The sequence below is a fragment of the Lates calcarifer genome, linkage group LG9 (genome assembly GCF_001640805.2).
Source record: "Lates calcarifer isolate ASB-BC8 linkage group LG9, TLL_Latcal_v3, whole genome shotgun sequence".
In the NCBI taxonomy this organism is placed as follows: domain Eukaryota; kingdom Metazoa; phylum Chordata; class Actinopteri; family Centropomidae; genus Lates; species Lates calcarifer.
Window position 1 is genome coordinate 15782270 of NC_066841.1, and position 27936 is coordinate 15810205.

General features: G+C 40.2%; 2 protein-coding genes across 2 annotated transcripts; both read right to left on the reverse strand.

Moving 5' to 3' along the window:
• Nucleotides 1-354: 354 nt before the first annotated feature.
• ptcd2 (pentatricopeptide repeat domain 2) lies at nucleotides 355-4100 on the reverse strand. The gene is made up of 11 exons (XM_018662336.2): nucleotides 4083-4100; nucleotides 3351-3570; nucleotides 2556-2648; nucleotides 2338-2470; nucleotides 2034-2151; nucleotides 1855-1933; nucleotides 1681-1772; nucleotides 1466-1579; nucleotides 1293-1367; nucleotides 1098-1211; nucleotides 355-888 (listed from the first exon to the last, which is right to left on the reverse strand). Exons 1-11 carry the CDS (start codon nucleotides 4098-4100, stop codon nucleotides 667-669), a joined length of 1278 nt encoding a protein of 425 aa, XP_018517852.2. The 3' UTR covers nucleotides 355-666.
• Nucleotides 4101-7093: 2993 nt separating this feature from the next.
• Nucleotides 7094-27160, reverse strand: map1b (microtubule-associated protein 1B). Its single transcript, XM_018662335.2, is given in 9 exon segments — nucleotides 7094-9507; nucleotides 10176-10414; nucleotides 10514-12968; nucleotides 12970-14235; nucleotides 14237-15703; nucleotides 16005-16145; nucleotides 17019-17101; nucleotides 24547-24648; nucleotides 26731-27160. Coding segments are annotated over 9 exon segments (6093 nt in total). The 5' UTR covers nucleotides 26915-27160; the 3' UTR covers nucleotides 7094-9351.
• Nucleotides 27161-27936: the final 776 nt, after the last annotated feature.

Sequence of the window (27936 nt, forward strand, 5' to 3'; positions counted from 1 at the left end):
AAGCAGACAGGATATTTTTTGTTTCTAGGTAGAGTAGTCAGTGTTGATTCTGAAAAAACCTTCAGGGCTGTGGTAAGTGCTGTTAAACAACCTTCTGGGTTTTTCAAAGAACACCAGGTTTTTATTTTTGGAAAGAAGGATGCTCAGCTCTGTGACTCAAATGAAATGGTAATATATGAGAGGCACAAACTGGTGGGTGCCAGTGAGATAATACAGTGGGAACTGGATATATCAAATATGCATGGTTGTCAGCTTAATAAACGAAGTTGATATTTATATTAGGTTTTCTGTGTGAGTGGGTGGGCAAAACAAACCTGATTTTTCCTCCATCCCCACACATCAAAACAAAGAATATTTTTTTCATTATTTAAGGTCTGATTCGTCTTTAATCACTCATTTACATTTTCATGTACAAGACATCCCTATCATCCATAGAAGATCCTTGAAAGGAAATGCATAACAATTTAGAAGTTTTTTTACTTTTAAATACCTGCTGCACAAACTTGGACTGTTACCTTATTCATCAAATGTTGGATAAGGCCGGCAATATAAATGGGACCAAAGTTCAATCTGCAGAGGGATGACTGTGTCTGTGTTTAAGGGGAGGTAGATGAAGTCATCAGCGTGTGTTTAAGTGACCAGCTCTAACACTTGTGGCAGGATTCCTCATTCTGACAGCAGAGTGGATCGTAGTGGCCTCAGAGTCCTTCGGCTGATCCTCCCCTCCTCAATTATTGGCTCTGCTTTCCTCCTCCCTCTGGGTGTGTGGCACAGCATGACGTCGAGGGTCTGCTGAGTCACCTGACCGCCTTGTTTGAGCTGAGTCACTACCTGCTCCACTTCCATCATGTGTGGTCCGCCCTCAGTCCGCAAACACAGCAAATCCACCTGTGAAAGAGGTCACGAGAGACTACTGAGTCCACTCTGTCCCAGCAAGTTCTAAAATCATTTATATATTCATCTCTGTAGCTTCTATTAACTATTTCAAGTCACATCTCCAACTAAAACTCTGCAAACATCTGCCAGGATTTTTTTTTACACTATCCTCATTTATTTTAAGTATAAGTAGCATCTGTGCAGTCAGGCGTTTAACTCACCACCTCCTGTGAAAATTCTGTCTTTTTCACAAAAACAGGGCTATCAGGCAACACAGCTGCAGACAGGGTTGATATGGCATCTGTCACTGCTCCTGACATCACTAGTATTAAAACCTAAAACCACAATAAAAGAAACATTAATAAATGAAGAATACATACAGTGATAAAGAACACAGTTACATGATGTGCCCTTACTTTCAAACTCTGGCATAATCTGTTGTCTGTGTTCAGAATTTGGGAATACAATGACTGTGCTTTCTTGACATCATTCTGGAACATAAAAGAAAAAAAACAGATTATTGATGATATTTAAATACTCCCCGGATCTTTTTGCATGAATGATCAGTGTAGAAAAAGATTCAACTAACCTGCCTAAGTGCTAATGCTACAGCAAAGCAGTAAGCATGTCTGGGGATAGAGAGCCCTTTGCTCTGTCGCTCCTCTATCAGAGCAGTGCAGATCCTGTAGGACTCCGCTGTGTTCTGACATAAAACAGGACATCAATTCACAACAAACACCCGATACATCTAATATACATACTCCCCTCTTATTAAAACTATAAATCAAATCATCTTAAAGTTACCAGTTTGTAGCAGGTACCAACTGCCAGTATCTGCGTGTCGTTGTTGAATGGTACACCTTCTTTCCTCATGGTTCTTAGTACCTCCAGAGCACCTGCACCAGTTAACATTTGGAATATTATTAACATGTGAGAACAAATTAAAAAAAAACACTTTAAGGTTAATCTGTCACTTACTTTCATAAGAGCCTTTTGTGAACAGCATGTCTATGGTGATATTAAAGGATGTTGCATCGTTGAAAAATCCTTTCATTCTCTGTTCAGACAAGTGCAAGAAAGTGTCATTATTTATATATAATTCACACAACAAACACACTTTGTCAATAGCCAGAGTAGTGGCTGATGTAATATTTTACCTCATCTAGAAGTGTAGCAGCAGCCATTTCCTCCATACCCAGCTCATAACACAGTCTCATGAAGAGAGGACCAAACTTAAACTCTCCAAATGCAAAGTTTTGGTTCTCTGCGTGATACCTTGTGAGTAAAAATGAAAGGATCAAGAATTAAGATACTTGATACATGCTGAAAGGCAAAGCCACATAGAGGACATATTTTTTGCTCCATGCAGTGGGTATAATCTCATTTCCTTCTTTCTGATGTGTTTGAAAGGTCTTACATGGCTTGTCTGTGTGTTACAAATCTGTCAAAGATGTACTATACCTATAGATGGCATCTCTGGCTATCACCATGTCATCTGCAGACTGGCACAGGTGAATGAGGAGCTTCAGCTCATTTTTCAGTATCAGCTCATTTTTCCTTTGTAGCTTCTCCCTGAATAGCTCAATATAATTTCCTGTAAAATTAGATAAAAACATAAACCTTTGTGCATCATGACACAATTTATTGCAGCTCAGTGCCAGTGACAAGAACTACTTCACCTTGTGAACCACTGGCAAGGTGAGCCACAGCCAGCTTCCTTTGCTGAAAGTCTTGAAGTCTGACAATATCCTCTGACAACAGATGCCTCTTAGCTGCAGAGAAAAGTTTTTCAGACATCAATAACTACAAAAAATGCAGCTGTGTTGTGTGGTACAAAATAAGGATGGTAGCATTTCAAGTCCATGTCCCAACTGAGCCAATAACTACCAAAAATAAACAAAAATCAACTTAAGTTGATTTTAACATGACTTAGCCTTGTTGGATACAAGGCTGGATCACCACCCAGGCAAAGAGGGCAGCTGTCCAGGGACTCCCAAAATCCCCAGGTTTATTACATATCATTTGATATCATCATTACATTTCATTTACATATCAGTGAATATCAACTACGCCAGATCCTCCCTTTTGTCTTAAACAGAGATTCTGTTTTAAGACCATGAGTGTTTATGCTGAGTGAATGTATTTCAGAGTTGTGTTCAGTCAATTTTTTTTCTGTGTCCTGTAATGGGCAAACAGAAAACCTAGGCCAAGTGGTAGTAATTCATTGTTGGAGTGTGAGGCTGCAACAACAATTATTTTCATTATCAGTGGGTCTGACAATTAACAGAAAGTAGTAAAGATCTCCATTATTATTCTCTAATTATTGCACAATTATTGTAACATTACAGTACCCTTGTGCACATGTGGGTTAATACCAAGATGCTAATGTAGCTTCTCTGTCTGTAAACCAGGAAGTTTCAATTGACATGTGTGTTTCAGACAGGACATAAGTTAAGGAATTTTATTTGCCTTACCTCCGATACATCTTTCAATCCATCCTGGCTGTAAACTACCTAAAAATGCCCCTTTAACGGGTTCACGTAGTAACGACCGATAGCATTTACTAAGTCTCCCCAGCGCCATAGTGCCCACTGACTCTACCATAGCAATGAAAACAAAGGGGATGTTTTTGAAGATATTAAAGAAGTTTAAAACGCCAGTTGCTGGCCGGAATAGTTGACCACGTTTTAAAATCTACTGGGACCCTATTATTAATATTTTATAGAGTGCCAGTGCAGAGCAAGATATCCCGTCTAGCTGTTTACTTTTACAATGTATAATTCGCAGTTTACAGTTGGTATCGTCCAACATGGCAGCGACCTATGAGCCCGTACAGGAGTACAAGAAGTTTTAAGTCTATATTCTCTTAGTGTTATCGTCATTTGTTTTTACTCAGTTACCCAAAGCTGATTTTTGTTGATGTTTCTAATGTTTTCTTCGGCTGACATTTGATAAGCATTTTATTTCTGAGCAACACAGCTGATAATCAGGTGTTCACCTTTTAACCTGCAGGTGGTGCCGTTACACTGCACTTTAAACATGTCTGATAATAAGTGTGGCGCTCACTGTGAATGTTTAATGTGTATAACAACAACAACAACAACAACAACAACAATAATAATAATAATAATAATAATAATAATAATGCATTATAAGTGTGTGGGGCAGAAATGTGGCCTACTTTTGGCAGCATTAGTCATCATTACCGTATTTGTCTCTAACATTTGTAATAAAATTAGTGATACAAACGAACAATAAACTGTATATAATAAATTGTATTCATTGTATTTTCATTTATATTGGAAAGGAAAAGGATGCAGAGATTGAGTAGAGTCCCTCAGATACTAATCAAGTCCCTCAGGAATATGTTGATAATTTTGTTGAATTGGTCAAATAATCATTAGTCAATAAAATGTCAGACACCTGTCAAAGGTCCCCATGATTTCTCATGGATCAAAGTTGGCATGTTTTTTTTTTGGTTTTTTTTTAAGGCAGAAATTTTTGTTCTTGATTATAACAATAGCTGCTGATTAATTGTGTGACACTTGACTAATCAATCAATCAGTCAACTAATTGCTTCAGCTCTGGAGCTGTTACACATTTTTCTGTCTGAACAGATGGGATTGTGTTTACAAATACAACAGCCAAAACACCACTAAATTGCAGAAGTCTTGTATTACTTGCATTAGTTTTAGCCTGGTGTATCTGGCTAAAAGTAGTGTGAATGAGTATAAGCAATTTCATATGAAAAGGCCACTCATTATGTGACTGAGGCCAAACTGTTCAGAAACACAGAGCACTGCCATTGTATTTGATCCAAATGTTATGTTGAAAGACATGTAAGCAAACGTTATTTAAAGTAAGTTACATTCATTCCTCTACTTTAGTATGGGTGGCCTCAGTGAGAGCTAAACCCTGCCATGAGTTATTGTACCCACTGACCTACACAGCATTACATAACCAAGGACTTACATCCTTAGACAAGAGTGCTGCTGCATTTTTTCTGTGAAGGTCGTACACTCAAAATACTTTTAGATTTCTCTTGACTCCTTGTAGATGTACTTAATGTTTTGTTTTATTGTGTCAGAGAAACTCAAATCTTGATCAATGAAATTCAAAAAGACAAATCTACAGTGTGCATGTGTCGACACAGGATTTAATGGTAAGATGTGAGTTACCACTACAGGCTGTGAGCAGACATCTGTGGAAACATAATTGCTAAACCTGCAGCCTTTTGGAGTAAGGTGTAAGTATGTTGTAAAAAATTCATTCCAATGATTAAGGTGCCTCTTAAATTAACTCCTAAGACAGACTATCTCACACAGAGAAAATAGGGCTGGGACAGGGAGGTTCCCCATTGTTGCCTTGGCAACAAGATCTCAGCCCATCCAGCTGAGATTGCTTGCTCAGCCAATCAGACACAGGGCCTTGGATAATTTATGGTATCCTGCAAGGTGTATGTGTCTCTGAGGATCTCTCTCTCTCTCTCTTCCCCTCTCTTTCTCTCTGCATATGTATATTTGCATGAATTTAAAAACAGTTTTTCCTACATATAGCTCATCTGTAGCCACAGGTTGAGAGTTTAATGTGGCGGCAGCTCCTGTCGAGTTGCTCAGATAATGCAATACTGTTTGTAGGCGGTCTATTTTAGCACTCAGAATCTGATTTCCCCTGACAAACATCCAGGTTCTGCCGACAGATAGTAGCTCTTACATCCTCTTTGATTTATCCCTGTGTGCCCTTCCTTTTGGTTTTGGAAAGTGCCTGGGGTATCCCATCATCATTAATAAATGTCCCTGCTGAAACAGTTTTGGCACAGAAAAAAAAAAACAGCTGGTCCTGATTACTGTGTCAGCCTGTGTGCCACAGTTATGAAGGCACTGTCCTTGAAAGACAATTAAATAGGTTAGCTTCCAATCTTTTGCAAGACTTATGACATACATTTATATGCATGCCTATTCACTGCGACTGATTTTCTTCTAAATCATAAATGCCTGTGGCTGCATGTTGGGTGTGGATAAATAGTACTACGGGTGCTCTCTCATTTGCATAACTTGTGTATGATAATGAAATACTATATAGAGTGGAACAGAAAAGCTTTCCTCTTACTAGTGTGAAGTATATTTGCTGAAACAGCTCTCAGAGTCTGGTTCACCAGCTGAGTGTTCCCTTGCTGAGAGACATCAAACGTGTGGACTCATGGTCCCCCACTGCACAACAAAAGGATGCTGAAATGAGGAGACATGTCCTCTTACCCTGCTCTGCTCTATTCATCCTCATTCAGTATCCCTGGGGTGTCTGAGCTGTGACACCCTTCAGTTGACTGCATACTGGAGGAGCTAAATATGCTTTAAATGATTATTTTATCCCTCTGACATGTTTCATATTCTAGATGTCCTTATATATTTTTAGATCTTTTAATTTATCATGAGCTGCATGTATTTTTTTTCACCACATTCTCTTTGCATTAGAAGCAGTAGTGGTGGCTCATCACTGCTGCTTCACAGCACAGTCCTTGGTTTAAGCTAGCTAGTGCTGACTACAGCCAGTTTACATGTTATGCCAATGCAGGTGTGTCCTCCTTTTACCCACAACAAAGGATGTGCATGTCAGGCATTATGATAATATTCCATTTAATGAGTTGTTCCATACTTGCTGAGTTGTGGCTGCCCAGGAGGACAAATTAACCCCAGGAATTAATCAAGAAAATTCAGAAAGTCCAACTGCGCATGAAGCGCAGTTGGACTTTTCAGTACTTTCCATCGTCTCTGTCCATCGCCATTATCTTTCTGTGGAGACAATAAATCCCCTGCCTGGCACTCAGGGATACTTGTCACCAAGGAGGCCAAAAGGAACTACTTCCCTCCTGGGCCACGTTGTCACTTTACAGCCAATCATCAGTGAGCACATGACATTAACTTGGCAGCCACTGTTCTGTTCTCTACCATTATAAGAGGAGTGTATTTGTAACCAGTTAGGGATGTCTGTTTGTAATTAGCATTCATAGGCCATATAATCTTTGTACTGTGCACCTATAGTACTATATATGGATTTAGGTTTTAATGAGACAGGTGAACCCACTATACAAAGCATACAAAAAGTATGGTTGATTCAGTGACCACTAATAACTAACTGATAAATAACACACTGCCTTTTATAATATGCTATATCACCACTGGGATTTGTAAATAGCTAGGAGAAGACAGACACAATTCCATATTTTTCACAACAGATTTTATTGTGGTTGTTTTTGAATGTTTGTTCTTTAGTAGTAGTTCCTCTTATGTCAGGTTCATCATATGGGTAGAGGAAATATTGCACACAAACATTAGAAAGCTCTAAGGAATACTCACTTGAAACTAATTGCTATAGGTTATATATGAGTTTGGAAAAAGGACAGAGAGAGGATGCATGATCACAAGACAAATATACCACACAGCTGCAGACAAACATTATTAAAGTTCTCCCAAGAGAAAGATAAGGAGAAAAAGGCAGAGAGAAATAGACAGAGAGAGAGAAATAGAGCAAGTGTAGAGAAAGAAGACAGAGAAAAGATGTCAGTTCAAGAGAGATGTCAGTTCAGAGTTTGTAGGTTTGTTGTTGATTGACAGTATGGTCATGGTGTTGATTTGAGGTTCCTCTTACAGGAAAAGTGGTCTATAGTGGTATTATGAACACCTGACATAAGTTCAGAAATATCTGGTGAGTTTGGTGAGTTGATCTAAAAACCCAAATTACCAAAGCCTCTTAATCATCGTGCGCTGATCTGTTAAATATTTCTCCAGAAGCTGGCCTGTTGATTTATGGCCTCTGTACAGTTAGTTTGGTATGTGTCACGGTTGTGTTTAAAGTGTCTAGTTTGAGTTTTACATACTTTCATCTGAAAACACACAAGTCACTCACTCTCATCTCTGTGTGCTGCCCCTCTCAAGGCTTTGCCTCGACTGGAGGCTGTTTCCTTTTCATCCTGGCTAAAGAGGAGAAACTCCAATGTCACAAGGAGTTCTCAGCCTCCATAAATGCTCACATCAACCTGAAAATCTACACTGTGCTGCACCCAAAATCAAGTTTTTCAGTGATACAGTGCCACAGGCAACAGCTTGAGTTACTGTAGTATACAATGTCATGGCACAACTTGCAAAAATCATTAAATGCTCCTCACATTTATTTATTTAGCCTATATAGCCCTGTTGTTCTGAGCAAAATCCCCATTAAAAGAAGAGAAAAAAATCCTAATATATCATAACTCATGCACATCTTTCAACCATTCCATCAGCCACAAAGCTATTTATAATTATAGTACAATGCTTTAGAAAAACAAGACATTTTAAGGTTTATGAAAATATCCTGCTTCACCAGCTTCACATTGGGAAAAGGCTAGCTCCCCCACAGCTCAATGATTACATAAAAAACAGGTAATACAAATAAGATCAGATTTTCTCTTTTTGAAATAACTCTCAAACCTGTAAATAAAACAGACAATCTGAAATAAAAGGCAGCCCTCTAAAAAGCATTAACATTGTGGAAAATGATACGATTTTACAGATGTGACAAAGGCAAGGGAGAGCATTCTGAGGCAACTTTTCTGTTGCGCAATGTAAAAAGCTACCTGGACAGTCACGCAGAATCATTTTAATTCAACATAATAAATAAATATTAATCAGCAGCAAAATAAACCAGACAAGAGAGGAAAAAAACAACCACCTTAAATCAAATAAAACCCAGCTGACTTTCACAATGGTAGGGGCACTCTGTCTCTCCAGTGATGAATATGAAGTCAGACATCATATTAATGCTAATCATGTGTTGAGTATCCCTTCAAGTTATTTTATATTTACCATCAGTCAACTGTGTAACCATTTAACAGTCCTTTTAAGGATTACCTCCAGTGTGTAGTGTTTGCCTACTCTTCTGCTAGTTGCACCAGTTCTTTTACATTCATTTTGACTCCCTAAGGCAATGACAATGTTGTTTTATCCTTTGGTGTGGATAACAAGTATACCATAGGCCATTAACATAATTAAAAGCTCTCATATATTTTGATCTGGGGATGCAGAAGAACTCGGTACATAAACAACAGCATCATTACTTGAGTACTAGAGTTAGCATAACTGGACAATCACGGCTAGGCTGTTTTTTGTTTTGTTTTTTTTGGTTTCTAACTTCCTCCCAGTACAATCCATTTATACCTAAAAATCAGATAACACCTTGAGGATGTCAAGGATGTATTACTTTATATAGAAAACATTGTCTTTTGCATGGAGCCCCCCAAAGCAGATTTCTATTAGTGTTAGTTGTCAATGCAGATATTTATTTTTCAGGGTTTAGTACAGAAGAAGTATCATTTCAGTATATAAGTGTTTAAGTGTCTGCTTAGGTTTTATGCTACATGGATTTGTTGTTCTCTACAAGTAATGATCCATCTCATTATCAGTCACTAGGCCTCCAGATCCACAGATCTCTCACAAAACAGACCTACATCTCTATCTTACAAGCCGGGAAGGACTCGTCCTGCATGACAACGGTGCTGCTGCTGGCCAGGACCATGATGTTCAGCTCCTGCTGCTTGTCGTGGGTCTCCTGGTACCACTCCCTCATCACATCAGTGTCATGGGTTGGAATCAGAGTGACCTGACATTAGAGAGGAGGGAGGAGGAGCTCAAGCACTAAGAAATGTCAAGTACCATCCTTTCAAACACAAATGCTCTTTCTGCTCCTTCCCTTATGCCTCATGATCAGGTTATGTCACATAATGTTATATCACATCACATCATATGGTAGTGTCATCTTGAATTTAAATAAATGAACATGATTTTTTTGTTTTTTAGCTGTGAAGATTTAACTGACAAATGACATTAAGATGTGTGCAGGCAGAGCTCGGTAGTTTTACCAGCATTGTTCTCACAGGGAAGTGGAAATGCTTTAAGTTATTTATTAAAGTCTGTCAGATTGATGGTAGGAACATAATTTAAGGTTGGTTCATAATTTGACACTGGTATATTCTGATTTGTTTTCCTTGCTCAGTCCTGCTATATACTGCATTCTATCTCAGATTAATGTAGTGTAACCAGAATTTCATCTAAATGCAAAAGTGATGAAAAGAGGACCAAAGAGAACCAATCAAACCAAGCCAGAAAAATTTGTTCATCTACTGAATATAATCTTTATACATCCAACCCCTTCAGACACCTTTAAATTAAGGTGGCCGAAGATGCCAAATGCATATAGAGCTCTGTGTCCATTTGCAGTATCACATTATTACATACTGTGTAACTCTCAGATTAATACTTGAAACTCACCTGCATATTGTTTCCCCACTGGGCCTTTCCTTCCAGCAGAGCATCAAGGACAGCCCTACTAGGCTCCTGAGCTGTCTGATCATTGCCACTGACCACATAGTAAGAGGAGCGCACCCGTTTAAAGAACTCAGCATCCACATTCTTGGCACTGCAGTGATTAGGGATGTAAACCAAATCCATGTACATGGGTGGACAGTTGGGAAGAGATGATCCACCAGGTGCCTTGCCACTGCCAGTACCTGAAAGAGGCAAAAGTATACCTTTTCTCAAATAAGTTCTCAAATAAGTATAAAGTAGTACAGTGTTATTTATGATGACATTGAGTACATTGTACTTACCTGATGTGGCACTTTTCACACCCCTGGATGCAGAGGTATTGGTTGCATTTTTGGCATCTTTCCCCTCTCCGACATTCTTCTTTGGAGAGGCAGTCTTTGTGTCCTTGACTTTTGATAGACCAGTCTTCCTGGCTGGTGATGAGGACTTTTTTGAGAGTTTTTTCTTCTTCTTTTCTCCTGCATCTATGTTAGCATTGTTGAGGTTTTCTTCAGCCTTGAGGGCCTCAGGGTCCACCATACAGACATCGTGGTGGCCTGAGGATGGAGCGGAGTCCCTTAAAGCCACCGGAGGTGGATCGGCATGCCTGTAGGTCAGGGTTCTGTCAGTAGGCAAAGTCTCAGAGTCATCTTCGGAGTCAATGTTAGCATCTGCTGTAATGGAGGGGCACTCTTCTGTCCCTGGTGGAACATCTGAATCTGTCTGGGAGGGGGCAGATTCACTGATGGATGTAGGGGGGGTCTCCTCACATTGCTTGGCAGAAAGCTTACCCCCTGGGGGTGGGGGCCCTCCCCCTAACTTGGCCAGAGGCTTGTCCTCATCCATGGCATTTTCTTCATTAATGAAGTATTCTAGAGGGTTGGGGTTGATGAAAGATGGGGATAATTCTGTCTTGGGGTGACGGTATTCACATGAGGTGACTAGACAGAGATCAACATCTGTCTTTGATGGAGCAGGGGGGCTCCTCTTAGTGGAGTCTGGGTCCTTGGAGCCACAGGCAGAGTTGTAATCATACAGATCAGAGGAGAGCGGTAGATATGATGGGGAGGGAACTTTGGGGCTCACAGGGGATTTTGCCTCAAATGTAGAATCCTCACATTTAAAGGGATTAGTCTCTTTTGGTGGGGAAAGTGTCTCCTCTTTTGAACAGGTGAAGGAACTTGATGGAGAAGTAGCTTTGGGAGGTGAGGGTGACTTGTTGTATTTCTGCTGAGTGTCAAATATATTTGAAATGCTCTCCACAGATGGTGAAATTGGGCTGGTGCTGTCTCTCGCCGGGGGACCTCCCAGCACTGGGGATGGCTCATTGGAATGGGGAGAGTGGGTGAGAGAGGATGCCTTAGGGGTAACTGGGGACTTATCTGTCTGCTCAGCAACGGCATGCGGCATATCTGTCATTTGGCATGGGGTTGTAACAGAGGGTGTGGACTGAGATGCATCTGATGGGGTTGCAGAAGTGGCACGGACTGAATCACTTTCTTCAAAAAGCAAAGGCTTCTCCACCGTGGAGCTAGGTTCTCCAGATGGCCTTGCATCTGTTCCATCTGAGGGGCTATAGTCAACCTCAGTTGGGCCATTCTCCGTAGCACGGGAGCTGCCTCCCACAGATGGATGTTCTGGGGATTGCTTACTGAAGTCCAGGGCTAAGGAGTGGTCAGGGGACTCCTGACCAAACTCAAATGACATGGTAGAGTGCTCTGGGGATTTTGTGTCCTGCATCTGGGTTCTGCTTTTCGACTTTGGTGAGATGTCTGGGGAGATAGACATGGGCCTGGGGCTATCTTCCTTGGATGGTGAGCCCTCAGCCTCGTGGAAGGTGGTCGGGGTCTGAACCACAGAGACAGACAGCGAGTCATCTACCTCTGTTGAGTGAGGAGATCCTACCTCAGCATGAAGGGAAGGAGAGTCAGTAGTTGGCTCTGGCAAGGAGCTGGTGGCCAGGGATGCAGTGGATGCGGAAGCTAAATGTGAAAATGTGTCTTCTGCTACCACTTCCTCCAGAGGGGTTCCTGACTTGTCTGATGTGGTACCCTCTGAAATTGACATTTTGCTCTCCTCTTTGAAAGCTGTAAAGGGATTGGTGTCAGATTCATGTTTGGTTGTTGGTGCTGAGGACAAGGCTGAATGGCTGATTTCTACAGCTTTCTTCTGATCTACATCAAAGGGTGACTTTTCCTTCTTTGTTGGGGAATCAGGTTCACTTGGAGGTGGGCTTTTTGGAGACGACATTACCCTCTCTACAGGGGAGTAACTTTCTTGTTCTGGCTCATCAGGCTCTGGGGTAACTCTGTTGGAGGAATCCTCTTTATCACTTGTGACCTCCACAATTATTGGACCCTCTGTTTTGTCTTCTGACACAGGTAGAGGTACTTTTTCATCTACTGGTGACTGATAGTAAGGTGTATGACCAGAGGACTGAGGTGAGTTAGCTCCTTCCAGTGTCTTGTCATCTGGGCTGATGGAGGAATCTACTGTTGCTCTGGTGCACCCTGTCAGTGTGGTGGACAGTTCTATTGGAGCAGCAAAAAGTGATGGAGAATCAATCGTATCCTTGCGGTCCACTGAGGGAGAACGAATAAGAGGTGATGCAGTAGAAGTTGAACTAAGTCTAGCTGTGTCTTCATCATACTTCTCATGTGACTCTTGAACTGTGACCCCTTCAACTTTCCCTGCAGAGGGAAAGTCCTTACAGAATTTATCTTCTTCTAGTGATGAAGGTGGAGATATTGTGGAGGCAGGAGTGGCTGTAGTCCTGGCCCTCTGTGGCCTCACTCTTAGAGCGATCTAAACATACCATATCCTGGAGTGGAGAAAGCTTCTTCCTATCGTACTCTCCAGGTGCTGATGTCTCAAACCTGTCACCATCCTGTGGAGGAGATTCAGTCTCATCATTGATGGTTTCATCGCTCATGATGTCCTTGGGAGTCAACATCTCATCCATGGGAGTAGGCACACTGGAGATCTCAATGGTGGACTGAGTGCAGCCAGAGGTGACGGTGTAATCCTCAGGGGCTTCATCTCGGTTCTCATCATCTGAAGCTGTTGAGCTCTCAAAGCCAACTGGAAGCATTTCATCATGGATAGATGCAGCTGGAGAAACAGGTGAGGACACTTTGGGTGTGGCAGATACAAACAGATTCTGTTTCTCTGTTTGTCTTTCACTTATGAGGTGTTCTAAATTTTTATTAGTAATATCATCATCTTCAAGACTGTCCCCTGGTTTGACTTCATCATGTCTGTCTTGGTGTTCATCTTCACTTGGAGTAAGCTTATCTTCTTCTAATTCCATTTTCGGTGGTTCATAAACTTCCTCTGTTTCTCCCTTCTCTTCATAATCTCCTCCCTCAGATGTCTCCTCCATTACAGTGCCCTCGTCCTCAAACTTCTCGCTTGCACTTCCGTTGAGTTTTCCCTTAACAACTTGTTCATCTGGGGTCACTTCATTGTCTCCTTCAGCCTCTGTTGTTGTTATACCTTCGTCCACAGACTCTAAAGCCTCAGGTGACTCTTTGGTCTGTATCATTTCTTCACGGTGGATCATCGCAGGCTCTTCTTCTTGATTTTGCTGCACCGTCGCATCATCCTCCACCAACTCTTCAGCCCTGAGCTCCTCAAAGTCCTTAGTGAGGTCCTCTGGTGAGGACATCAGAGATCTTACTGCTTCTGGATCATCTGGAACAGCAAGGGCACTAGCTGCAACTTTGTCACTATCCACCTTTGTCTCTTTTTTCGTAACCTTTGGCTTTCCTTTCTCCTTTAACTTTGATGGTAGTCCTGCATCTTTCTTTGAGGCATCGTCTTTTTTCAGGGGCTTTGGTTTTGGTGCAAGATTCTTTTCTTCAGTGGTCTTTTTAATGTCTTTAGAGGGCCTTTTGACATCTTTCTTTTGTTCTTTCTTTTCTTCCTTCTTCTCCTTCATTGGTGAATCTCTTCTGACATCCTTTTTAAGAACTTTCTTTGCCTCCTCTTTCTTTACTTTTTCATCTTTTTTACTTTCTTGTTTGTGTATATCATCCTTTCTTTGCTACTTCTTTTTTAACCTCCTTTTTCTTTTCCACGGACACCTTGGTCTCTTTCTTAATAATCTTTTCCTTTTCAGCTTTAGGTTTTATTTCAGATTTCTTTTTCTCTGGAGTTGCATGTTGCACAGTTTGCTCTGACTTTGCTTTTGATTCTTTCTCAAGTGCCTTTGCCTTTTCCTTTTTCAATGGGACCTTTTCTTTTTTCTCTGTCTTCTGTGTTTTTTCATGAGCTGATTCAGCATCTGCCTTTGCCTTTTCTGGTGCTTCCTCCTTTGAATCCTTCCTGATGCTCTTGATTGGTGATGGTTTTGGGGTAGACTTCAGGCTCTCTTTGCTGTCTGTTCTGTGTTTCATCTTAGCTTGCTTTAGTGTCGGTGTTGACGGCATGCTAGGAGACATTGATTTTTGAGTGACAACTGGCTGCTTCAAGAAGTCCAAGTGCTTTAGCTTTTCTAAACCTTCAAAGATGTGATGCTGGGTGGCATTTCCAGGAAAGAGAACACGCACAACCTTATCTGAGGGATTTGCAGGGTGCCATACAACAAGTGAAGAGACAGAAGTCAGGTAAGAGACAGGGAACTCAGATTCTTTGCCATTTGGCAGCAGAATGGAAGCAGTGTCTTTTTCACTACCTGTCCACTGCTTCATAAAGTGCTGCATCTCCTTGCTATTCTTTGATGGATTAAGCACATACATCTCAAGCTTCCCAACACCCATTTTCTGAAAAAGTATGATTGGCTCTATAGTGTTTCCAACAGGCCTTTGCAAAGGCTCTATCCTCAAATTTAGCTTGGTAAGGAACTGCTGAGTGAACGCTGCCTCCTCAACATTCCTCCGCACTCTGTAATTGGGTTCAGGGTTATCCAGGTTTTCTGGAAGATTCACAAACACAACACCAATATCTGGAGAAATCATGTTCTTCACCCAGTCGCTGTTAGCCGTCGAACCCTGTGACTGTTCCTCCTCAAGCTCTGCAATCTTCCTCTGCAGCATGCTATTGATGCCTGGCAGGTTGTCGTCACCGATGTGGGTCAGGAGGATGGAGTCCACTCGGTCAAGATGTCTCACCAGCTTCCAGAAGCATGATCTCCTGTCTGAGCCACCGTTGATGAGCATGTTGAAGCCATTTACAGCAAAGAGGGCAGAGTCACCGTGGCCACCAGGGAAAATGTAACAGCAGGGTTTGGAGAGTTTGAGGAATCCACCTGAGGTTGGTGGTTCTAACATGTCAAAAGGAGATGGGATCTCTACTGATTCAGACAAATACTCAGTGAATTCTGAGAGGCCCTCCATTTCAGGGAGAATGAGAGTGGAGTTTAGTTTCATGTTAATGAAGTCCTGCAGGTTGTGTTTGTCCAAGTTGGAGTTTTTCCAGTCTCCTTGTTCAGGGCAGAAGAGTGTAAGGTTGGCTTTGTTTGCTGGGTGAATAGTGCTGAGCAATTCACCAATCTAGGCATGACAGAAATTAAGTGGCTTTAAATTCTATATTGACTAGAATCAATCAAATGAAATGAATAATGCTCTGCAATCACAACTTCAGTATGTGTACATGCTATATCTATGTGCCAGTAATTCTTAAGCCTATTATGCTGTGCTAGAATGTAATGCTTTTTGGGAGATAAACCACCATGGATTTTTAAAATGTACTCAAAAAACCCATAAAGGGTTGTACAACTTGCAATAATTAATGGTTTATCTTGTATGTTATAGGTCATCTGTGTACTTATTATGTATGTATGTATTTGCTCACCTCTTGGTCAGTGAATATGTCTATGAAATTGAAGAAAGAAAAGGATCCAGACTGAAGAATCAGTTCACCAGTGTTTTCAGAGCATTGCCCTGAGAGAACCAGAAGCTTGTGTCTGGCAGTGTCTGAGATCATCAAACGAACCTGGAAAAATTAAAAGAGGAAAATTATACAGTTTTCTGTGATAGCATTGAAAGCAGATGGGCATAGGTGTGAATGAAATAATGAGAAAACCATTTCGTGACCCTTGGAAAAAAAACTAGTCATTTGTTTCTTGCAAATGCTTTACAAGGAAAAAGAATATTAGACAATAATAATACTGGCCACACAGGCAGGAAATACAAATCCTTACTGCTGCAGCAATCAGCTTAATGATTTAATGTTTTAAAAATGTCACCAGTTTCACAACACACTATTAGCTAATTAACTGACTTGTTAACTTGCTGTCCATTCTGCTAAGTTTCCTTTCATCCCTCTGTCTCTCTCCCTCTCCCTCTCTTTTTTTCCTACTTCAGCAACATCAGCTGTTCTGGGCGGCTGGCCAGGTCAATCCTGCTGTGCTGTGAGATATTATTAATGCACAGTTTGACTGCAGACATGGCCAGGGGGTTGAGGCAACATTGAAAAGGAGCGGTGACACAGGAGAAAATCATCTGTGTCATCTGTGCTCCTGTGCCTCCTATTTCTTTCTTCCCATCAAAATACTGCAAAAGCTTCACTGTATTAACAAAGGGGAAGATCCTGCACTTGTTATTCTAGTTGTAAATGAGATGTTAGTCTTGTCCCTTGAGCTTCTAATTGTTCCTACTTCTTTAAATTCCAACAGTAACAAACAGCAGTTCATACAACACAATTGACTAATTGGCCAAACACAGTGGACAGTGGACAAGGCTGAATAATAATCCCTTTCATGCTGTAAGTATAGAGTATAGATGATGAATACCTGGTTACAGAAAGAATAAGGAGGAGGTTATAGCAATATGACTGATTGTCAACAACAATTATAGTTAATTTTACCTCAGTACTGACTGCTTCATCTGAAGGGTTAATAAGTACCACAGTTTCCAGGACATTACTTTTATGGTGAAGAATTCTCTGCCCTGCAAAACAAAATAGAAATAGTTACTGATAAATGAAAAAAAAAAAAAAAAAATCATAGTCACATAAATCTATCATACCACATGATTGTTTTTAATTTAATGCCTGTATGTTATATTGTTTCCCTTTCACAAGTTAAGTACAATAAATTAAAATCAGCAACTATTTTCATAATTGATAATGTATGTCATTTTTCTCACAAAAACCCAAAAGTACCTCAGACATCATCTTGAGGATCAGGGAAGTGCAAAGGCAGTATTCAGTATTTTCTGAGACTTTATACACCTCAATTAATAATCATCAGTTACAGCCCTAGTCCATATAAACTGCAGAAAATGTGTCATAATGTGCTTGAAAACATTTAACCACAACAAGTCTCTCCCTGTAACATGATTGCACTGAATAGTCATCTTCTATTGATGTAAAAGAACTAATTCTGTGTCTTGACTGGTCAGTTGGGACATGTTGCTCTTTGCTATTTTGTATCAAAGTCCAACCACCAAAAGCAAAATCATTATGCTTTATGCCTGTTCTTCTACTATGACTTTCAACCAATGTAATCCTCACAGTTGTTTCCATCATAATGAGATTAAACACTGATTACAAAGTCCTTATAAATCGTGACTCCTCTAATTCTTATAAAGGGCAGGGCTCAACAGATTTATCAACTAATTCATCAAACAAAGACGATCTGGCAGTTCCAGTATGGCTGTGTAAATGTTAATGGTCTCTGCAGAGTAGAGCTCTTTATCACTAAGATGGATGAAATCTCTAGGGATGGAAGTATACATCTCCGAAATACCCTGAATCTCACTGCCTCAGCAGTTAAAAGCTGTTTCTGGATTAAATTCCTCCCCAATAATTATTTGTCATAAAGCATCATCTAGCAAGATAGAAGGGGATTTATCCCTAGTTTTGCTTAGAAAAGCTGAAATTATTTTAAAATGATTAAATTATAGCATATTCATTGTCTGACTGATTTTCTGACAGTCAGCTAATCAATTCATCAACTGATCGTTAAACCTCTACTTGACTCCTGTAGTTAGACTGAGTTGCTATCAAATGACAAACAATACAGATCCAATAATTGTTTGGTCTTTGTATGAAGGGGACTAAAAATGGTTTAGTCTGCCATGAGACAGAGCTGTTACACAGAACACTGAGGTGTGACAGGCTTATAATCAGTCATCCTAGGTTTTGGATGATTGATTATGATAATGACTTTAATCCCACAGTGTGTGTTTCTGTGTGTGTGTGTTAGGGGGTTATTCTCTGACCCAGCTGATGAGACATGACACACAGGGTATCTCCAGCATTATTATTCACCCTAACACATCAGGTGTCACTCACACAATGCGTCTTTGTTTCTTCTCCTTGTTATCTCATTTCTTTTTCAATAGACAAATCAATGAATTCTCCTAGAGGCAAATGACAAAAGGTTTTATTTTGCTAATGTAGATCAAATTCCTTTGGTGAAAGCAAAGGAAATCCTGCCACTAGAATGGTGAAAATTAGACAAACAGGAATGTTCCCTGTGAGGTTGAGAGGGCAGCAAGGTGTTGGAATATGAGCTTTAAATTCAGAAGCATACTATCGAAGGCAGACTGTGTCTCGTCCCTAGAGATGTGATACTGCAGCAGTTATTTGACTGCTGGGCCGATTCCTCCATACATATTTCATATAGCAGATTCTCATCATGGAGCGCATTGCCATTAACCCTGCTGCTTCCTCCCAAAGGGCTGTCACTCCATATGGAAAAACCCTTTCACTCACTGTTCATAGTGAAGTTGCTTCTCTGCAGTATATGACTATTAGTCTCTTAATAATCTGGGGAGTTCAGTGAAGGTAGAAATAATGACTCTGGGTTTAGTTATTTCCCAGGCACTTGTAAACCCTGTAGCAGTTCTGATATTGCACTCCATTTGTTTTATGAAGCCAGTGGTCTGGAGGGAAAAATATTCCTGGTGTGACTTTAATTTTGAGCTTTTGGATAAATTCAATATCTTGACAGATATTTAAATTGCGAAATAGCTACTTTTTTGAATCAAAATGTTTCATGATCTTGTTGTCTCTTTTCAAGTGAATATCATAATTTCATGAGTTTCATTTATATCAGTAAAATGAAAATTAGTTCACATAAATGAACAAGCTATTGCAAACTATAAGTCAATGTGACTGGATTAAAAAGAACCAGCAGACACCTGAGGGAATCAAGTGGTGGCTGATATTTTTTAGCTTACAGTAAAAAGCCATGAAATTTGATATATTCTTGATTCCCAGAGGATGAACACATCTGACTTTGGCAATCCCCTGGCTTTTCATTTAGTGCCACCATCAAGTTGACATTTCAGATTTTTTTGTGATATATTTTGTGACCTCTCTTGAATGGACTGATATGAAATTGTGTTCAGACAGTCATGATTCCCAGAAGATGAAGCCCTCTTCATCTTCTGACAGTGCCACACACTCATCCTGAGAAATATCTTGACATCTACTTGATGGATCCATAGTTCCACCAGCAGGTTGACACTTATGGCTTTGAGCAAAATGTCTCAACAACTTTTGGATGGAATTTCATGAAATTTGGCACAGGCATTCATGCTCCTGTCATGGTGAATTGTAATCACTTTGGTAATCCCTTTAATTTTCCACCAGAGCCATCATTAAGCCTAAATATCAGTATGTTCAAAACTTTGTTTTTTTTCCCTAATGCAGAACCAATGACATTCAGCATAAGTTTTACATTGTTGGTGCTAATTAGCAAATCCTAGCATGTTAACAAGCTAAACTAAGATGGTGAACATGGTAAACAATCTGTTAAAAATCAGCATGTTAATATTATCAAGTCAAGCCATACAGTTGCTATTATGGCTGTAGTTTTGTATTTTTTTTGCATCGACACAGGCAGTAGTAAAAGTTTTATTTCAGATTCGATTTGTGTTTTTTGTTTGTTTGTTTTCGTAATCCCCTCAAGGTCCAGAAGTGTTACTGTTACATACTGTTTGTGATTTACTTGGTGTTCTACCTGATGAAAACCAAGATAATATCCCTTGATTTGACTTTTGGTACATTTTTGGTCTTCACAATAGCCTACACACGCATGCACCTTTTATTAGCTGTGAAGTAGAGATTTTTGTCAGACTAACACCAGCATCATTACAATCCCAGTTGACTCTACTAGAAACCAGCTTCAATGATCTTTGTTCTCAAGAGGCAGCAGTCTTAAAGTGATGACCAGAGCTCTTCTACGAACAAGAGACAGAGGTAACAGTTTTCAGTGGTCTGTGAAATGAGAGCGCAATCAATCATGATGTCTATTGTTCATCCTGCTTGTGCTACAGTACATAAGCCATATCTGCAATTGCCTAATGTAATAGAGAGGCATCCTGTTTTTCTTTGTGTCTCTCTGTGGGTAACGCCCTGCCTCCTGGCCTTTTGTGTGATAAAACAGAAAGTAGTCCTAACATGTTAAGGACTGGTGAAGCACAAGGAAGCCACCATCACCACCACTATCAGCCCCCTTCCCCCCCAAATTGCTGTGTGCCTAAGCTCACTCGTCAAAAAAATGACAGATTGTGCACTGGAGCTTGCTTGACCCTGACAATTATCTTGATCGATATAAAAATCCTTAGTGCCCAGTGCAGCTCTGTCTCAGCGGGAGGCGAGGTAATGTGACATGCATCACTGAGCATTCTCCTTCTGGCTGGATAGAAAGTGCAAGACTGGTATAGCCTGCCAGCCACAGACTGAACCAGACAGGGGAACATCAATGTGGATGGCACCACACCAAAAATAGATCAGTGGAACAACTAAATTCAGTGCCTCCTTCCTTTCGCATCAAAAAAATCCCTTGCACATCAGGATTATAATTTTATCTCCTCAGGTGGGTCCCCTGTGCGTGTCAGCACCTTTCTCCTTCCTGTCATTTGCTTTTCCACCACAACAGAAAAATTGACCCTGGTGACTTTCAGCAGCAAAGATGGGGCCTCCCTGAGCACAGTTTTCAATGTCACTTGTTCTGGTGTCCCCACACAACTGGATTAAAAAGGGAACTAGCATACATAACATGTCTGGACTTGGAGCTAATGGCACTGCGACTGCTGTCAGACCTGCTGACTCACAGAACAGTCAATCACCTGTGTCATAGTATTGATTCCTATCAATAACATTCAGCTTTAAACTCCCTCATATTCTTTATTTTTAGGAATTATCCTGTCAAACTGAATGACAACATGGTAGGAAAAAGACAATAATCACTTTCTTTCCCTGTACTTCCAGCTATTAATATATGTGGGGAAATGCATCTTTGTATTTATTTATTTGTATATTGGGAGGATCTTTATCTCTGGCAAATTTATTCAAGAGAGTCAACATAATTCTTAATTACTATTGATCATGAGCAGCAGTGTTGTCTTCAACAGTCTCATAAGCAAGGGTCTTGAATGGTTTTGTGGTTTAGAAATGGCCTTTTAACTCTCCAGTTGCCTTTTAGGCTTCAGTGCTGTTGGCACTGAACATGGAGTGCTGGGAAATCTATACATAACCGGAAGTGTCATATATCCATCAGGGACACACTGGGAGTCTCCTGCCTGGCCCCTTTTTCCCCCCTTCATCCTCGTCCTTTCTGTGGGGTCTAGACTTCCTCTGCAATAACATAGTGTGATGGATGGTAAGCCATCTATCAAACAGACAGATAATTACATTCATCCTCCTTTGTTGCTGTACCACCTGCTGGTTTGTGTTTTCCTGTAAGCACTGTGCCCTCACCTCAGCATATAAATATACTGTATTGAGCTAATATTGAAGTTATACCTCATAAAGGTCAGCAGATGAGCTTACTGATCAACCACCTTAATCTTGAAATACAGAGTTATTTTCTGATTGGAGTCATTCACAAACTTAACGGAATAGTTTCACATTTTGGGATATGTGCTTTTTCTCTTTCTTGCTGACAGATGAGCAGATTAATACCAGAGTCTCATATCTTTCCACTCAATATAACGATACAGTTAGCAGCTGGTTAGCTTAGCTTAGCATAAAGGCTGAAAATAGGGGGAATCAGCAAGTCTAAATCTATCCAATTATAACAAAATCTGCTTACCAATATCACTACAGACCAGTGAATTCCTGAAATCTCTGTAAAGACTTTGGGAAGTCATTGCCCCTAGAAATTCCAGCATATAACCACAATGTGTCACTTAAATGAACTTAAAATTTCTGTAATATTGTTCCTCTACTGTTTTTGCTTTTTTTTTTTTTTTTTTTACCTCTCACATCTATCTACATCATATTCTTTCTTCTAAGCTACTGTATGTTTTCCACTTTCCTACCTCACTGACCTTCCTCCCTCGCTCCCTTGTTTGCCTTTCACTCATCCTCTTTCTTTTCCAGCCATTCCCCTCACCCTCTCTATTCTCCTCCCTTCTTTATTTTCATGGACAGACACTTGCCACTGGGGATTCTACACTGCTAATTACTCCCAAATCAACTGCGCATCTAGTACTGGGTTGCAAGGCAACAGCACACAGGAGGAAGAACAGGGAGAGAAGAATGGAGGATGGGAAAATGGTACAAACAAGGTAGGATGAAAGGGAGTGGGGATTTGGAGTCCCTGCGAGTGCTATCATAGATAAATCACCATGTTTTACGTCTCTCTCAAGAGTATTTCACTTCTGTAAGGCCAGTTCTCAGATTTTGTACAGGAATATTAATGGATTAAAGTAAATCAGATGATTTAGTCTGCAGCAGCAGTTGTCTGCTGCATCAAACTATTGTGAAGCATGAAACCCTGCTGGTCATATTCAATATGGAGCAGAGCCAAGCAGAGGCTTTAACTGCTGCTGACCGTCAAGGCCATACAGCTCACAGACAGACCACATGTCCTGACACACTGGATCTGTTCCATCTTTATGGAGCCACTCCTTCACCTTGCAAATGATACAGCTATATAAAAGCACCATGCAACAAAATGCTGAGAGGGCATATCCAAGGATAGGTAATAAAACCCCTCTGCTTAGTACACTGCAGAGAAGTAACAGCTGACTGTGATATGACAGTATACACTGCTGAGAAGTGCAATGGTGGAATGTAACTAAGTACATTTACTCAAGTTATGCACATAAGTATAGTAGAGGTAATTCATTTACATGAGTATTAACACTTGTCACTACTTTATACTTCTACTATATTGCACTTGTACTTTACTACATTTTCTGAAACTTGTTATTTGGTATATTTTGCAGATTATGTATTTCAATTTAGTTTCACATTAACAGTGAAAAATATAAAATTTCAATATTTTCAAATATCAAAATTTTTCTGCCTTATTTTATCTTGTTTCATTACAAACTCATTTCTAGAACATTTTGGATTAAAAACTATCCTGTAAAAAAAAAAAAAAAAGGTGAAAATGTTTTTTAAGGATTAAGTTATAGATTTGAAGATTTTTGCAGATTAACCTACCGCTCTATAATATCAAAATCACCTCAACTAACCACAGCAAAAATTCTGCTGCACAATGCACATAGTGAACACTTATAACTATTACATTTGGCTATTAATACATATGTACTTTCACTTAAGTAAGATGCTGAATGCATGACGTGTATTTTTATCTTGTTGCAGGTTTTACTTTCACTTAAAGGTATAATGTGTCATTTTTTATGCAGTCAACTAGACCTATGTTAAATATTTATTTATTTATATTACTACTTACTTACCCTACTTATAGTATTCCAAATGTTTCTAGCAATTTTCAAACCTGGAGAAATCTGTAATTTTAATCTGTTATCAAGGTTATTACTCTGATCAAAATTACAGATTCTGTTTCATTTGGTCATCTGTCAGTGTGGTCATATCCCTTTTTGCATGCGTCAGTGTTGTGGAATTTTTATCCAGTTTTAAGCCACATTTTTATGCTACACTTTTTTGATCTTAGTCATCTGTAACTGTATATTTTAGCTGGATGAAGGATTTTAGTTATCAGACGTAAGTTATCAGAGAAATATGCTGACCAAATGTTAGTAACAGCTCAGCTCCACTGAACACTGTTGGAGAAACATTAATTTTTAATGTGAAACTGCTTTATTCTGTGTTTTTACTGGATTTAGTCACCTGGTCTGTTTGTTTTGGAGAGGAAAAGACCTCTGTGGATAATTCAACCGCTGGTAAAAACATCTTGAATGATTGACACCAAACAAATCCTAACTACTTCATGATGTCATTAAACTACATCTTTTGTTATTGTTTTGACTGAGAGTCCCCACAGCAGCAGAAACTGAATACTGTGCGTTTAAGTAAATGATCTTCATACCTCTTCCATCACTAGGAAAGAGTGTATCTCAGGTTTTGTGCAGGATGCAGTTGAGGCTATTAGAAACATATTAAGGCGTTAATCAGACTGCTGGTTTGAAATTATCAGTGAAAATGTCTTTTATTTCCAGTTTACCTCTGACATCTGCGGAGAAACGAGCTGAGTGTCTAGAGACAAACAGCTTCAGTTCCTGGTCGAGGTTGCAGTCGATAAGGTTGGTGTCCCATGAGCGGATCCCTGCAACATAAACAAACAAACACAAAATCAACGAGAGAAAATAAAAGAGAGCAAGGGGAAGGAAAGACACCAGTGAAGAAAAAAATATGTTAGTTCCGATGAATCAATACACGCAGCAGACACTGCATAGAGGACTTGGCAATAAATGTGAAAAGTCTAACCCTCACCCACACATCGATTTCACTGATCCTTTACCTCATGTTCACTGGAAAATCTCAGAGTAAACATGTATAGACTTGATAGTGGTTTGGCATGAGAAACAAAATCTATAATAGGAAATATCTATAGCCCTGGCACTGTTAGCCTGCACTGAGCTGAGTCATGGTGGCATCATCCTCTCTCCAGAATGGAGGCCTAATGGCAGCCTTTGCAAAGTTAGATGATGACATGAAGTGGTAAGAGAAAGAAAAAGACTTTAAACAAGTTGTTACCTCTGAGGTTAATAACACATTAAAGGTAGACATTTTATTTCATTTCTGCAATAGTTGGTCTAAACATAAAACAAAGGGTGTGGCACTAATGACTAATTAACAGCAGAAAAAAAATAGTACTTTCTTTCTTTGTCCAATCAATAAACTACAGAATGAACAAGAATAATATTACATGTATAATGCATATCATAATACAGAATAATTCTGATGAATGAAAATAGAAAATGAAAACAAAATTAAATACATTTTATAGAATAAACAACATCTAATTTGACATAAATTGAACCATTTGCAGTGGAAGCTCATACAGTGTGGTGCAAATAATACATATTACATAATGATTTGAATCATCTGGCTTTGAATGATTTGGCTTATTTAGGGCCAAGCAATAATCTATGAATGTTAGTTCAATTGAATAGGAAGCAAACACTTTAAACACTAACCAATAAATGTCAGAGCTGATTTGCGCTTGTTTTTGTCAGAGTCACAAACTGAAGGAAAAACATCACTCCAAATTCCCACTTTAGAAGCTTTCCTTCTGCCTGTAAAATGTACTTCATGTTACACCGACACTGTAACTGCGCCATACTCTCGTCGCCCCTCTCCTCTCTCTCACATACACAAACAGTGCACCTAAGGCCATGGAGGCACTACAGCAGCTGTGGCATTTCTAAAACGCCCTGCTCACTTTGAAGATCGGTCCTTGTGGCTTGCCGTAGGGACCGCAGTGCGGACCGAGCCACGCCCACCAGCCGGTGTGGGATGAGAGAGCTGGATGCGGGATGATAATGATGATGATGATGATGGAGATGTGTTTCCACAGGATGGACGGGGACTTTATTCATGACTACAGCGTAATCATAATCATTCTAGTCTCAAAACACAAAGCTGATTTATTCCGCTATATCGGGGGAGACATTCTTTTCCCCCCACAACAACACAAACAGTGAGAAACCTATAACCTTATTGTCTCTTCCTGGCTGTGAGTTGATGCGTGGGACACTCCGCTCTCCACAAAACAAAAGCCTGACGCACCTGAATAAAGCCTGGCATGGTGCCGCGGAAGAAAAACGCAGCTGCATTGGAGCCAAAGAAATGCCATGCGATGCACTGTTGACGCATAGACCGGATTTAATGCTGAATCACTGTTGTCAGCTTTATTAGAGGATCTGGCCCACGTGTGTGGATCACAACAATTGGGCCTGATGGTATTAATATGACAAGGGAAAAAAAGACAATTATAATGAGCTAAACTGTTCCTAAACAAAAGCGGGTGGGTGGCAGAGAGGGTACTTGTGGGAGAAAAGATGTGGGAAGTGTCACTATTTGGCGATGGCTGGTGGCGGTGTTACTGGGAGGGGCTGTTCAGTAGTGCTATTATGAACAGCTGAACAACATCACATCGAATTATCATGGTTGTCCAAATAAATAAATAAATCGCTTCAGATATTGTTAATTACTCATTAATATGCGTAATTCGCATTATCGCATCGTGCGTAAAGTTGAACATCACAAACAGGTGCATCCAGCTTACATGGCTTGTAAAGCTTTAAGACGAACTTCAGAGATATACATCTCTGTTCAAGTTGTTATCAAGATGACAAGTTCAGCTCTCGGTGGCCTACACCCACCTCCCAAAGCTCCATCTTACCTTTCTCTATGTCCGCAATGGCACACTTTAGGTGATCCTCCGTTACGATCTCCCCGATGACCACCAGCAGGTAAAATTTGCTGTCGTTGAAGTGCTGCGAGGGGCTGGAGGATGTCGGAGATGCCCCGGTGTGGCTTTGACCGCCTAAAGTCTCCATTTCTGCAGATTCTACCAGGGTGGCCATCCTCTCTCCTCTCTGGTCTCTCTCTGTCTCTGTCTCTGTCTCTCCCGTGCAAAGGCAGGATCCCAACAGCAGCCTCCTCCCTTTATTCGCTGCAGAGCACCGGAGTGGTCTCCAGACATACAAGTGGAGGCCTGATAGGAGTGGCCCTAGCTTTTTATACCAGCAGACATTGTGTCATATTCGGTAACCGGGGAGAGAAGAGGGCGCCGGGGCTTTTTTTTTTTTTTCGCAAACTCACTCCGCAGCTGATGTCATTCGCAACGAATCAAACGCCTCCGGAAGTCAGAGAGATTTGATGCTTTGTGCTGTACATATCCATCAATCACTTGTTACAAATGATTTTACTTTTCAATAGTGAGGATACTGCTCATTCAAAAATAATTACTAAAGCTGTTTTAAGACCATCCCTTCAAAACTCTTGGCTTGATTTAAAAGCAAAACAAAACAAATACTCTGGCTCTGAACTGGATTTAAAGGGAGCATATAGGTTGTGAGACAGCTCGAAAATTACTTTCAGCAAGACTTTTATTAATTCATTTTGCATGTAAAACCAGTAAATGATAACTGGCTGTTTTTGTACTGAAGTTCACATACACTTTCAACTGTTCTACCTCTTAAAGGGGGGCCATGCTGTTTTTAAATTAACATAAAGCTGCATTACAGAGTGGGGAGGTGTGGTTTGAAAGAGGAAGGCAGTTATCAAGCATCGAGGGCTCTGTTTAAAGATGCTGTTCAGTTGTATTACCAAAAATTTGGTTTTCCAGCATTTTCTTTTTTAGCCACACCTATGGGAGGGGCTAGCAGTGCAATCTTTTTGCTGAGTCAAATTTGTCGAATGATTTTCAGTTCAGTTCAAACATTCGTTGTCACTGATGTGGTTCGTTCAATTTTTTCTAAACGCAACTGTTCAAATTTTCCTCAGTGCGTAGGTTGAGATTGTTTTCCTGTCTCTGCAGCAGCTTATTTTGATTCATACTTAGGGTTGTCTGTTAGACGATCTCTAGTGGCCATAGTAATCATGA

Bases quoted from the DNA above. Each gene is read 5' to 3' on its own strand.
- ptcd2 (XM_018662336.2), bottom strand. The intron at 1,212-1,292 runs GTAAGGGCACAT...TTGTGGTTTTAG, and splicing joins GATTATGCCAGAGTTTGAAA to GTTTTAATACTAGTGATGTC. The intron at 889-1,097 runs GTGAGTTAAACG...CCTCTTTCACAG, and splicing joins CAGAATTTTCACAGGAGGTG to GTGGATTTGCTGTGTTTGCG.